The sequence below is a fragment of the Emys orbicularis genome, chromosome 17 (assembly GCF_028017835.1).
Source record: "Emys orbicularis isolate rEmyOrb1 chromosome 17, rEmyOrb1.hap1, whole genome shotgun sequence".
Classification (NCBI taxonomy): Eukaryota; Metazoa; Chordata; order Testudines; family Emydidae; genus Emys; species Emys orbicularis.
Window position 1 is genome coordinate 25,939,459 of NC_088699.1, and position 13,888 is coordinate 25,953,346.

General features: G+C 47.0%; 1 protein-coding gene across 1 annotated transcript in view; it reads right to left on the reverse strand.

Annotated features, from left to right (window-relative positions):
- STX1A (syntaxin 1A) overlaps positions 1-13,888 on the reverse strand; it is a 296,907-nt gene that overhangs the window by 73,069 nt on the left and 209,950 nt on the right. The window contains exon 5 of the mRNA XM_065418475.1: positions 2,869-2,942. Within this exon, the coding sequence (XP_065274547.1) occupies positions 2,869-2,942 (74 nt within the window). The remainder of the gene's footprint in view (positions 1-2,868; positions 2,943-13,888) is intronic.

Genomic DNA, 13,888 nt, shown 5'->3' on the forward strand with positions numbered 1-13,888 from the left:
TCCAGCAGCTCGGCACTGCTCCAAGCAGGGGATCACCTGGTGCGTGGAGCAGGCATAGTCACCTGGAAAGATGCGCTGAGACCACTGAACGTGTCACCAAGCAAATAGGAAGGGGACTTTCAAAATTCCCAAGGAATTTAAGGGGTGGGGCTCCTGGTTGGTCACCTGAGGGCAGCGCAGTAGAGCTCAAACTTATGACCAGAGAGGTGAGAACAGGTTTTGTGGGACACCTCCCGGAGGCCAATCGCAGCACTGTAATCGCCATGGTGTCTACACTGGCACCGCAGCGCTGTAGGCCCGGCGCAGAAAGCTGTACGCCTCTTGTCAGGGTGGTTTTTTTACAGTGCTGCAATGGCGCAGTTTCTGCGCACTAAGTGGCTTGGCAGTGTCTACACCTCGGGAGTTACAGCGCAGAAAGCTGCTTAACTGTGCAGAAACTTGCCAGTGCAGACAAGGCCTCAGAGAAGCTAGAGATAAGAATGATTTATTGGCAGTGAAACAGCCAATCTAATTGCTTCTCACACTATGTCAATTCCTCCAGGTAGGACTGGCCCAGCATAGGATTGTTCCCTAGAGTATATTCCCCAGGGCTTTCCCCAGTCCAATTTCAAATGATTCAGGGGATCAGTCCACTACCATTCCGGGTACCCCAATGTCTAGTACATCGCACTACTCCTAAAGCACTTCTCCCTGATGTTTGCTTTGGCTCAGTTTCATCCCATTACTCCTACGTCTAACCCTGCTGTACCATCCCTATACAATTCTGCTCCCTCTTGCTTTTTGCACCCTTCAAATACATGTGGATGGCTACCATCTACCCATGTAATTGACATTTGGCCAAGCTATGCGCAGCTCTTTAAAGATTTTAGCACAAGCTAGTCTCATGAGATCTCAGCTTGTAAGTGGCTACGTCACTTTGGAAAACGTTACCAGGGCCATTCATTTCCTTCCTTGTCTGTGACCGGATGTATGCATGCTGCCTAAGACTGTACAGGCTCTATTGGACATTGTGGCTCGTAGACTTTAAGGTCAGAAGGGACCATTGTGATCATCTCGTCTGACCTCCTGCACATTGCGGGCCACAGAACCTCACCCGCCCACTCCTGTGATAGACTCCGAACCTCTGGCTGTGTTACTGAAGTCCTCAAATCACGGTTTAAAGCCTTCAAGTTACAGAGAACTCACCATTTATACTAGTTTAAACCTGCAAGTGACCCGTGCCCATGCTGTAGAGGAAAGTGAAAAACCCCAGGGTCTCTGCCAATCTGACCTGGGAGAAAATTCCTTCCTGACCCCAAATGTGGAGTTCAGTTAGCCCCTGAGAATGTGGGCAAGACCCACAAGGGGATACCTGGAAAAGAATTCTCTAGTAACTCGGAGATCTCCCCATCTAGTGTCCCGTCTCCAGCCACTGGGGATTTTTGCTACTGGCAGTCCTGTCATACCATCCCCTCCATAAACTTATCAAGCTCAGTCTTGAAGCCAGTTAGGTTTTTGCCCCCATTGCTCCCCTTGGAAGGCTATTCCAGAACTTCACTCCTCTGATGGTTAGAAACCTTCGCCTAATTTTGAGCCTAAACCTGTTGAGGGCCAGTTTATATCCATCTCCAATTTCCTCTTCACTGGTACAGGAGATCCCCTGGCAGACGCCTCGCCCGGGGCAGTGCCCTCTAGTGCTACGCCTTCCTCAGAACAGCTTATTATGGATCTGTAAAAGATTTGGCTAAGGTGCCCACTACTGGAGTATCTAAGCATTGCCTGGATGTCCCTGTACACCAGCACTGTGCCCCCCCTCTGCCTGGCTTTCTTCTGTGGCAAATACCCCACATCTCCTCTTCTGTTCTCACAGCTCTTAAGGTATCATTACTGTTGCTCACCTCTGGAATCTCTCTGTCCATGTGCCTAAAACTTAACATATAACATGAGCCCTGGGTCTCCCTGGTGCTGAGTAGGGGGAAATAATCACCTCCCTTGTTTCACCTTGTGCTCCCATTAATAGAACCCAGGGCAGCATTAGACTTGCTTTTACAATGCTCGATTCTAATGTACTTACAGCAATTTCCTCTTATTCCTTTGAAAACCCTTTGCTCATAAAGTAGGACTTATTGCCACATCGCTGTGACAATACAGTAAGAAACCTGCTAACTGAGATGGTGCCAGTTACCAAAGAATTCCTTTGCAATGGGAGATAGAATTGTTTTAACTATTCAAACGCTGCTATTTCCCAGGCTGCCAGACAGGTCGGTGCCCCATGAAGGTAGTGAATTTCCAGGAGCAGATTATGGGCCTGCAGAGCGCAATCCAGAAGTTTATATTCTAATCACTTTTAGGGCATAAACTTCCCGACAGTGTCATTCAGCTTTGACATCTCTTATGATCCCGCAAAGCATCTTTCCATGCTCTTTAAAGCGCACTGAGGAGCCAGGTTTAGCACCCACTGCAGAAGGGACCTTTCTGTCCCCAAGGTGTGTGTACTATAGTTTATTTCTTGGTTCAATAAAATCCCACTGGGCCAGATATTTCAAAATGTGTGTGCAAAACCCCACACACCCGACTTACCCACACGGAAGCCCTAATGTGCACACCCATGTGAAGCATTGGATGCACGCACCCCTTTATTACATTACATACACAGATCACGGGAATCACATTGGGTCTTCAGGCATGCAAGCTGGGGGTGCACAAAGCATGCACACTCTTTTGCAGACACACTTAGCAATCTGCCCCATTACTGTGAAGTGCTTTTCAGGGCTCTGGGCAGAATTCCTGCAGCCTCTGTCCTCCATCACCTTCTGGAACATGTTAGTGCGCAAAGCTTGTCTCAACCTCCATCCTCCCAAACCAAGATTCACCAGGACAGAGACTCACCTGCGTTTTCCTTATCCTCAGGTCAGCAGATGATCTATTCAGTCCTTCCTCTTGTTCAATACTCTGTTCAATACCTGGTCATGGACAGAAGAATTCAGCTTATTTTAGACTGTTTAGAAGAGAATAAGGGATTGCTTTGCAAACCAATTCTAAAAGCCAGAATACGCGTGGATTAGAGACGCATCTGGATCCCACTGCAGTCCTCATGTCCTGAGATACCGACCCATTTTATCCTGGGCTGAAAGCAGTTTTCCTGAGCGCAAACCACTAGCTCCAGCTGTCTCTTACATTTTCAGACAAGTACAGACAAGTGCAGTACTGGTTACTAATTTAAACAGCTGAAGACTACATCTCTCTCTCACTCCGCTGAGAAAGAGTCAAGAATGTTAAATAGAGAGTAAGAATTCTGTGCCCAGCACAGCAATGTCTGTGCTAATGGACCTGCAACCCCTCCCAGGTTGGTGTCATCCACAAATTGTATAAGCATACGGTCCACTCCATTATCCAAACCATTAATGAACATATTGAATAGTACCAGACCCAGGACAGACTCCTGCAGAACCCCACTAGACACGCCCTCCCAGTCTGACAGCAAAGCATTGATGACTACTATTTGAGTTTAGTCTCTCAACCATTTGTGCACCCACCTTATCGTGATTTCATCTGGATCATATTTCTCTAGTTTGCTTATGAGAATGTCATTTGGGACTATGTCAAAAGCCTTACTAAAATCAAGATCTATGGCATCTACTGCTTCCTCCATCTGACAGGCCAGTCACCCTGCCAATGAAGGAAATCAGGCTGACCTGGCATGACTCATTCTGGACAAATTCACATTGGCTATTATTTACCATCGTATTATTGCAAGGAACTACTGGTCTAGAACCCAGGCAGCTGACAGCTCCAGGCTGCCACTCAGCAGTACATCACACACAGCCCATCAGAAGTTCCCCCTTAAGGGCTTGACAGACAGTAGCCCCATCGCTCCTGATTGGCTCCCTTCCCCATATAAACCCAAGGGGCGTTCCAGGAAGTATCCAGGCAACAGCAAAGATCTTCTGTACCTGCCTCAACCATTCCTGCTCCTTGCTGTGGAATTCCTTGCTTGACCTCGGCTTGATTTGGACTTCACCCAGGGCTGGTGCAACCCATTAGGCGACCTAGGCGGCGACCGCGGCGGTATTTCGGCGGCGGGACCTTCCGCCGCCTCTGTGGGGGGCGGCATTTCGGGGTGAGATCTTCCGCCGCCTAGGGCTGCAGAAAAGCTGGCGGCGCTCCTGACTTCACCACCTGATTCGGACTATGACCCTTGGTACTGACTCTGGCCTGGACCTGACTACGAACTCCTCTGCTACTCCCAGCCTCAGGGTTGCCCTTGCTCTGACCCTTGGCCATGACTGCCCTTGTTGGGATCCTGGCAATTATTCTCTTGGTGGTTACAAATTGATTAATTATTTATTCCAGTTCTTTCCATGGATTGAAGTTAGGCTGACTGGTCTGTAACTCCCCAGGTCCTCTTTGTTCCCCTTTTTAAAAACAGGTACTATGTCCGCTCTTCTCCAGCCCTCTGGGACCTCACCCATCCTCCATGAGTTCTCAAAGATTCTAATGTTTCTGAGATTGCTTCAGCTAGTTCCTTAAATACCCTATGGTGAATTTTGTCAGGCCCTGCCAACTTGAATACATCTAATTTATCTACATATTCTTTAAACTGTTCTTTCCCTATTCTGGCTGGGGTTCCTTCAGTCTTTTGTTAATATTAATTGTATTAAGCAGCTAGTTACAATTAAGCTTCTTAGTGAAGACTGAAGCAAAATAGGCCTTAAACACCTGTCTACTTGATATCTTAAATTATTAGCTCTCCTTCTCTACTAAGTAGCGGGCCTATACTTTGTGTTTCTCTCGCTCATAATGTATTTAAAGAACCTGATCTTATTGCCTTTTATGTCCCTTGCTAGTAACTCGTTTTGTCCCTTAGTCTTTCTGATTTTGTTACTATATGCTTGTGCTATTCTTTTTGTGATTTGTCATATGTCCACTTGTTGTAGGATTCCTTTTTGATTTTCAGGTCATTAAAGAGTTCCTAATGGAGCCATATTGGCCTCTTACTATTCTTCCGATCTTTCCTTTGTACTGGTATCGTTTGGTGTTGTGCCTTTCATATTGTCTCTTCAAGAAACCGCCAACTCTCCCGAACTACATTTTCCCTTTGATTTTCTTCCCATGGGATCCTGTGACAATCAGGGTCCAGACACCCCAATGGGAGAACAGGGGGTTTGAACCCAAAAGAAAAAGCAGTTGAACCAACTGATTGTACACAATGTTAATGTACTAGAAACACATGCAAACTAAGGTCTTTTATGAACGCTTGTCATGCTCTAAACTTAATAATCATTATGAGGTATGTACACAGGCCATGCTTGTGATGCTTTTATTTGTGTCTATAGAGAACTGTGCTCATAAAACTTCAGCTCCAGCTTGAATCATAGAATATCAGGGTTGGAAGGGACCTCAGGAGGTCATCTAGTCCAACCCCCTGCTCAAAGCTGGATCAATCCCCAGACAGATTTTTGCCCCAGATCCCTAAATGGCCCCCTCAAGAATTGACCCCACAACCTGGGTTTAGCAGGCCAATGCTCAAACCACTGAGCTATCCCTCCCCCCACTCACTCTAAAGTGAGTGCTCAGAAAGGAAGAGGCACCTCCCAAGTCATTTGTCTACATGAAACCAACTTCGGGTACCCACCCAGCCTAGGGAAAGACAACGGAGGATCATTAAATTTAATGGAAAGACACAGACATCCTGGCTCTTAAATCAAGAGGGGTTTTCCACATTCTGAATAAACATGAGTCACCCTGGACTAAGAGACAAAGAAAAGCAAGGCAGGCAGGGGAAGCCTTTTAAAACCAGGCTTGTGTCTGAGGCTTTTCATCCAGAATTTGGGGGACAGTCTGGAAGGTGGGAGGCTGTCTGTGAACGCTGGATCCTGCCTATGGCTAGTGGGTAGGCTGGGAAACTGTTCAAAGGAAATTGCTAACTTGTATTAGAAAGGGGATTTTATCTAATATTGTAATGTGACGCCAGAAGTTGTGTGGTGCCGTTTATTTACTGTGTAACTTGTATCTGTGCTCTCCCTTACTCTTTCATCTCGAAGTCTGTGGTTTTTCTATTAAATAGACCTCTTGTTTATTTTTACCCCTCACAGGTCTCTGGTTTGCAGACTGTGTGGAGTGTATGTGCCAAAGTGAGTTTGCACCCTCAGCAAGTTCGCAGATGACACTAAGCTGGGGGGAGAGGTAGATATGCTGGAGGGTAGGGATAGGGTCCAGAGTGACCTAGCCAAATTGGAGGATTGGGCCAAAAGAAATCTGATGAGGTTCAACAAGGACAAGTGCAGAGTCCTGCACTTAGGAAGGAAGAATCCCATGCACCGCTACAGGCTGGGGACCGACTGGCTAAGCAGCAGTTCTGCAGAAAAGGACCTGGTGATTACAGTGGACGAGAAGCTGGATATGAGTCAGCAGTGTGCCCTTGTTGCCAAGAAGGCTAACGGCATATTGGGCTGCATTAGTAGGGGCATTGCCAGCAGATCGATGGAAGTGATTATTCCCCTCTATTCGGCACTGGTGAGGCCACATCTGCAGTATTGCATCCAGTTTTGGGCCCCCCAATACAGAAAGGATGTGGACAAATTGGAGAGAGTCCAACGGAGGGCAACGAAAATGATCAGGGGGCTGGGGCACATGACTTACGAGGAGAGGCTGAGGGAACTGGGCTTGTTTAGTCTGCAAAAGAGAAGAGTGAGGGGGGATTTGATATCAGCCTTCAACTACCTGAAGGGGGCGTTCCAAAAAGGACGGAGCTCGGCTGTTCTCCGTGGTGGCAGATGACAGAACAAGTTGCAATGGTCTCAAGTTGCATTGGGGGAGGTCTAGGTTGGATATTAGGAAACACTATTTCACTAGGAGGGTGATGAAGCATTGGAATGGGTTACCTAGGGAGGTGGTGGAATCTCCATCCTTAGAGGTTTTTAAGGCCTGGGATGCTTTAGTTGGTGTTGGTCCTGCTTTGAGCAGGAGGTTGGACTAGATAACCTCCTGAGGTCTCTTGCAACCCTAATCTTCTATGAGTCTATGATAAGTGGGGACTGGTTTCACACCTTTGGGGACGATGAACCAGAGGGGAAGGGTCTGAGTGTATGGTGGTTAAGAACTGAGGAAGGATGGATTTGGGAAGACTCAGGACTAGAAGGGCTGCTGAGGTCACACTGCAAGGAGTAACTAGGCTGGTGGAAGCCGGGGTGAGACCTTGTGCTTGTGGGCTGGCCACAGGTGTCAGGGCTCTGAGCCACAGCAGCACAGCACCAAGGCACCTGAAGGTTACAGGACAGGTGGTGACAGAACTCCCGACTGGTCTGGGTGATCCCCCAAACATCATACATGCTCTCTACCAGTTCTCTGAGTTGGCTAAAGTCCATTGTCCTTATTCCACTGCTCTGACTCCTTCCTTTCCTTAGAATCATGACAGCATCGGATCACTTTCACCCAACTTGCCTTCTACCTTCAGGTTGGCAACCACTGCCTTACCCTGTTGGTCAGAATCAAGTCTAAAAATGCTATCCCCTAGTCACTTTCTCCACTTCCTGAAACAAAAAGTTGCTCCAAAACATTCCAAGAACTTACTGAATCATAGAATCATAGACGATTAGGGTTTGAAGAGACCTCAGGAGGTCATTTAGTCCAACCCCCTGCTAAACAACCAGTGGGGCCCCTGGACAATTGAGATACAAAAGGAGCACTTAAAGATAATAAAGTCATTGTGGAGAAACTAAATGAATTCTTTGCTTCAGTCTTCAAGGCTGAGGATGTTAGGGTGATTCCCAAACCTGAGCCACCCTTTGTAGGTGACAAATCTGAGGAATTGTCACAAATTGAGGTGTCACTAGAGGAGGTTTTGGAATTAATTGATAAACTTAACAGTAACAAGTCACCGGGACCAGATGGCATTCACCCAAGACTTCTGAAAAAACTCAAATGTGAAATTGCGGAACTACTAACTATGGTTTGTAACCTGTCCTTTAAATCGGCTTCTGTACCCAATGACTGGAAGATAGCTAAGGTAACGCCAATATTTAAAAAGGGCTCTAGAGGTGATCCCGGCAATTACAGACCGGTAAGTCTAACATCAGTTACGGGCAAATTAGTTGAAACAATAGTAAAGAATAAAATTGTCAGGCACATAAAAGAACATAAATTGTTGGGCAAAAGTCAACATGGTTTCTGTAAAGGGAAATCATATCTTACTAATCTATTAGAGTTCTTTGAAGGGGTCAACAAACATGTGGACAAGGGGGATCCAGTGGACATAGTGTACTTAGATTTCCAGAAAGCCTTTGGCAAGGTCCCTCACCAAAGGCTCTTACATAAATTAAGTTGTCATGGGATAAGAGGGAAGATCCTTTCATGGATTGAGAACTGGTTAAAAGACAGGGAACAAAGGGTAGGAATAAATGGTAAATAAATTTTCAGAATGGAGAGGGGTAACTGACCCTGTTCCCCAAGGGTCAGTCCTAGGACCAATCCTATTCAACTTATTCATAAATGATCTGGAGAAAGGGGTAAACAGTGAGGTGGCAAAGTTTGCAGATGATACTAAACTGCTCAAGATAGTTAAGACCAAAGAAGACTGTGAAGAACTTCAAAAAGATCTCACAAAACTAAGTGATTGGGCAACAAAATGGCAAATGAAATTTAATGTGGATAAATGTAAAGTAATGCACAGTGTGCAGCGGCGGTCAAAAAAGCAAACAGGAAGTTAGGAATCATTCAAAAAGGGATAGAGAATAAGATGGAGAATATCTTATTGCCCTTATATAAATCCATGGTATGCCCACATCTTGAATACTACGTACAGATGTGGTCTCCTCACCTCAAAAGAGATATACTGGCATTAGAAAAGGTTCAGAGAAGGGCAACTAAAATGATTAGGGGTTTGGAATGGGTCCCATATGAGGAGAGATTAAAGAGGCTAGGACTTTTCAGCTTGGAAAAGAGGAGACTAAGGGGGGATATCATAGAGGTATATAAAATCATGAGTGATATGGAGAAAGTGAATAAGGAAAAGTTATTTACTTGTTCCCATAATATAAGAACTAGGGGCCACCAAATGAAATTAATGGGCAGCAGGTTTAAAACAAATAAAAGGAAGTTCTTCTTCACACAGCACAGTCAACCTGTGGAACTCCTTGCCTGAGGAGGTTGTGAAGGCTAGGACTATAACAGGGTTTAAAAGAGAACTAGATAAATTCATGGAGGTTAAGTCCATTAATGGCTATTAGCCAGGATGGGTAAGGAATGGTGTCCCTAGCCACTGTTTGTCAGAGGGTGGAGATGGATGGCAGGAGAGAGATTGCTTGATCATTACCTGTTAGGTTCACTCCCTCTGGGACACCTGGCATTGGACACTGTCGGTAGACAGGATACTGGGCTAGATGGACCTTTGGTCTGACCCGGTACGGCCTTTCTTATGTTCAAAGCAGGACCAACCCCAACTAAATCATCCCAGCCAGGGCTTTGTCAAGCCAGGCCTTAAAAACCTCTAAGGATGGAGATTCCACCATCTCCCTAGGTAACCCATTTCAGTGCTGAGAACAGCCGAGCTCCATCCTCTTTGGAACCCCCGCTTCAGGTTGTTGAAGGCTGATATCAAATCCTCCCTCATTCTTCTCTTCTGCAGACTAAATAAGCCCAGTTCCCTCAGCCTCTCCTCATAGATCATATGCCCCAGCCCCCTAATCATTTTCGTTGCCCTCTGCTGGACTCTCTCCAATTTGTCCACATCCAGTTTCTCGTCCACTGTAATCCCCATGTCCTGGAGACTGTGTTTTTGCCGTGCTGTTTTTCCAACAGATCTCTGGGTAGTAAAATTACTCCTGGGTCCTGTGTTTTGGATGTTTTTGTTTGTTCTAGAAATGCCTCATCTAGCTGCTCCTCCTCCTGATTTGGTGGTCTGTAGTAGAACCCTAACCTGTTTTCTTATTTAGCTCTTCCCCACTTATACCCCCAACCTCTCACCCTGGTAAGAGATCATGCTGCTCCTCTGAAGCTGGAATGATACCCAGCCACTCTCAAAGTGACTTTGTCTGTACGGGCCAAGGTATAAGCAAGTCGTTAATGGACACTTGGTGGAGTCACTGTGTGCACCTCCCTCTCTGATAGATAATCTCTATAACCGTGCCAGCCATTTTCAGCTTGGGAAGTGAATGCACTGATATGGCTTCCACTCCAGAGCTGACCTAGAGTCATCACTGCATTTCTAAAGCATTCACATGAACTCCACAATGAAACACAATGTCATTTGCACATTGCTAGATGCAGTGAGAAATCCCAGAGCGGAAATGCCCCAGCAAATGAGCTGAGCTCAAAGTGTCATAGAGACACTTACAAAATAAAACGTGCCAGGTGGCTAGTCCCTTTCCACAGGAGGCCATGTATTGGGAAGTGACCCAGTAACACTAAAGGATGGACTTTGGGGCTGTGCTATTCATTTCTGGGGAATGACTCAGACTCCAAGGCCAGAAGGGACCACTGGGATCACCATCGGACCTGTGTAACACAGGCCATGGAACCTCCCCAAAATGATTCCTAGAGGAGATCTCTTAGACAAACAGCCAATCTGGATTAAAAATGGCCAGTGATGGAGAATCCACCACGACCACTGGTGAGTTGTTCCGGTGGTTAATTACTCTCACTGTTTAAAATTTACACCTTATTTCCACTCTGAATTTGTTTGGCTTCAACTGCCAGCCACTGGATTGTGTTAGACCTTGCTCTGCAAGACTGAGGAGCCCATGATCAACTATCTCTTCCCCCTGTGATCAAGTCACCCCTTAACCTGCTCTAGGTTAAGCTAAATAGATTGAGCTCCTGGAGTTTCTCAATATAAGGCAGGTTTTCTAATCCTTTAATCATTCTTGTGGCTCTTCTCTCAAACCTCTCTAATTTATCAACATCCTTCTTGAATTGTGGACACCAGAACTGGACACAGTATCTGAGCAGTGGTCATGCCAGTGCCGACTACAGAGGTACAATCACCTTTCTGCTCCTACTTGAGATTCCCCCGTTTATGCATCCCAGGATCGTATTAGCTCTTTTGGCCACAGCGTAGCACTGAGAGCTGATGTTCAGCTGATTATCCAGCATGACTCCCAAGTCCTTTTCAGAGTCCCTGCTTCCCAGGATAGAGCCCCGCACCCTGTAATATGGCTGACATTCTTTGTTCCTATAGGTATACATTTACATTTAGCTGTATTAAAAGGCACATTGTTTGCTTGTGCGCAGTCTACCAAGTGATCCAGATTGCTGTGTATCCTGTCCTGTACTGGCCTGTCCTCTTTGTTATTTACCAACCCCCAATCTTTGTGTTATTCAGCAGCAGCAAAAAAGAGATTTGCCTTTTTAACTATGCCTGGTACTGCAGCCAAGTGAGATTAATTCTTCACCTGCCCCAAAGGACATGCATTACTGTACTGAGAGGAGCAACTGTATCAGTCTCCATCAAGCAGAGAGCCAGGGAGGGTCTAGCACTGCTTAGCCATGTGGGGGAAGGGCTGCTCTGCCTGCTGCAGAGAGGAAGGATGAGAAATGTGACTCTACACTCAGATGAAAAACAGGGATGTGCTTTTTTCACTGCCAGATCAAAACATGCTAGTTACAGATGTTACTGGGCCAAAGAGCTGGGGAAGGGCATTCTACAGGCCAGCCATGTTTCATTCCTTCTTCAGGATTATGCATCTCTCTTGAAATCTACGGAATACAGATACAATGGTTCCTGGAAGAGGCAATGTAACTGCCTTCCTAATCCTACAGGATGCAGCCAATTCTTCCATTAAGCACAACAAGAGGGCTGTGTTCACCCCCAAAGGACAAGCAGTCTGCAACTGGGTGCTGCGCTCACTGACCAAAGCAAGCCCAATCCCATATAAGGCCCTATATCCACTGCAGCTAAACTGTGGGTGGGCTGCAGTCTCCAGACACTGGGGTTGCCCGAATCCTGGCTGGAGAGGCAGTGCAGCCATGGCTGAACACGTCTCATGGGCTCCTGGGGGTTCCATGCTCTTTGGCTCAAATGTTTTCTCTCCTACTCAGAGCACCCCAGCACGCCATAACGTCACCCTCAGGTCGATGGTTTCATTGTCCTCACTCCCTAGTTGTTACAAAGACTGATTCTTCTGGTAATGGAAGCTGTCAATCAAGCTCACTCCATTCCCCTTCTGTGTTTCCCTGAGGCAGGAAGATGCTAACAAAATGGAGCACGCTGATGAAATAAGTTTACCTTCCTTGACTCTATGTCTGCTCTCTCCCCGCACTCCTGTCCTCCCCTCCAGAGCCCCATGTTTTCTCAACAGGCACCTTATCTCAATCTGATGGACACAGGAGGGGAGAAATCTGTGTCTGGAAGATTCTGATTATCATGCTGGACACTGAAGACGCAGCCTGTGCAGCTGATGGGGAACCTAGTGAAGATGAGTCCATTTCTGTTCGGGTGATGTGAACCCAGGACAAGGTAGAAGAGAAAGTTATTCACCTTGCAATAACAGGTTCTTCGAGATGTGTGTCCCTGTGGGTGCTCCACTGCAGGTGACGGTGCGTCCTGGCGCCGTTGATCGGAGATATTCGGTAGCAGTGCCTGGTCGGGATGCACGCGCTCAGCTGCTGTCTCGCGGCGTCGTTAGGGTCTGCTGGAGCACGCGTGTCCCGCACCCCTCTCAGTTCCTTCTCTACTGTAGAGTTGTCTGATTAGTACACCGAAGTAGAGGGGAGGAGGATGGGTAGTGGAGCACCCACAGGGACACACATCTTGAAGAACCTCAGTTACTGTAACTTTCTCTTCTTCTTCAAGTGCTATCCCTGTGGGTGCTCCACTCCAGGTGAATGTGAAGCAGTACCCACTATGGTTGGTGGGATTTTGGAGTTGCATGAGGGACAACGGTAGACAGTACCGTATGGCCGACTATGGTGTCTGCCGTGGTATCCCGTGTGATAGCATCATGTTTGGCAAATGTGTGGTCAGATGTCCACGTGGCCGCCTTGCATATGTCTGTAATAGGTACTGTGACAAAGTTCTGTCCTTGACTCCGTGAGTCCTGCGTTTCCTGATGGATTTTTGCTAGCCTCAGAGGCTCACTGTGACCCTCCACGTAGCCCTTCTCTCTCTAGAGGCAAAGGTCACAGTCTACTGAGCCATTTTCATCATAAGCCAGCAAGGGAGGTGAGGAGAAACAACCCTCCCTCACACAGTCTCTGTTGTCTCCCAGTATCAGTGATTAATCAGGGAGGGGAGGGGGGAGCCCGGGCCCGCCCTCTACTCCAGGCTCCAGCCCAGGGACCCTAAACTTAGCAGCTATGAAAGCTGACTTTTTGGAAATAGGGCATGTACAATTCCCTGGGCTACTTCCCCACAGCAGCCCCCACTCAATATCTTCTTCACAATTACCTCAGGGCCTCCTTCCTTGCACCTGATATGGATTCGTACTACTTCGTTCCTCCAACAGCACAGCTCTCTCCTATAGCTCCTGACACCCACCCCGCACTGACTAACTGAGAGGCTTTTAACTAGTTCCAGCCAGTCCTTACCTGGCTTCAGGTGTCCCAATCAATCTAGCTGTCTCTCCTGCCTTCTAGAAGGATCTTAATTGGCCCCAGGTGTCTTGACTAACCTGGAGCAACTGCCACTTGGTTACCATGGTACCAGGGATTTGTTTAGCCTGGGGCTAACATACCTGTTCCTCACTACTTTACTGTAGCCATCTGGCCTTGCCCCATCACAGTACGTTGTGGAGGAAGGCAACGGATGTTGACATCACCCAAGTAGAGTGAGTTCTAACACTCTCTGGTGGTTGAACATTCTGGGTCTGATAGCAGGATCTGATGCAGTCCGAGATCCACTTGGAGAGTTTTTGCTTAGAGATAGCATCACCCTTTGATCTCTCGGTAGTAGAAACAAATAGCCTAGGGGATT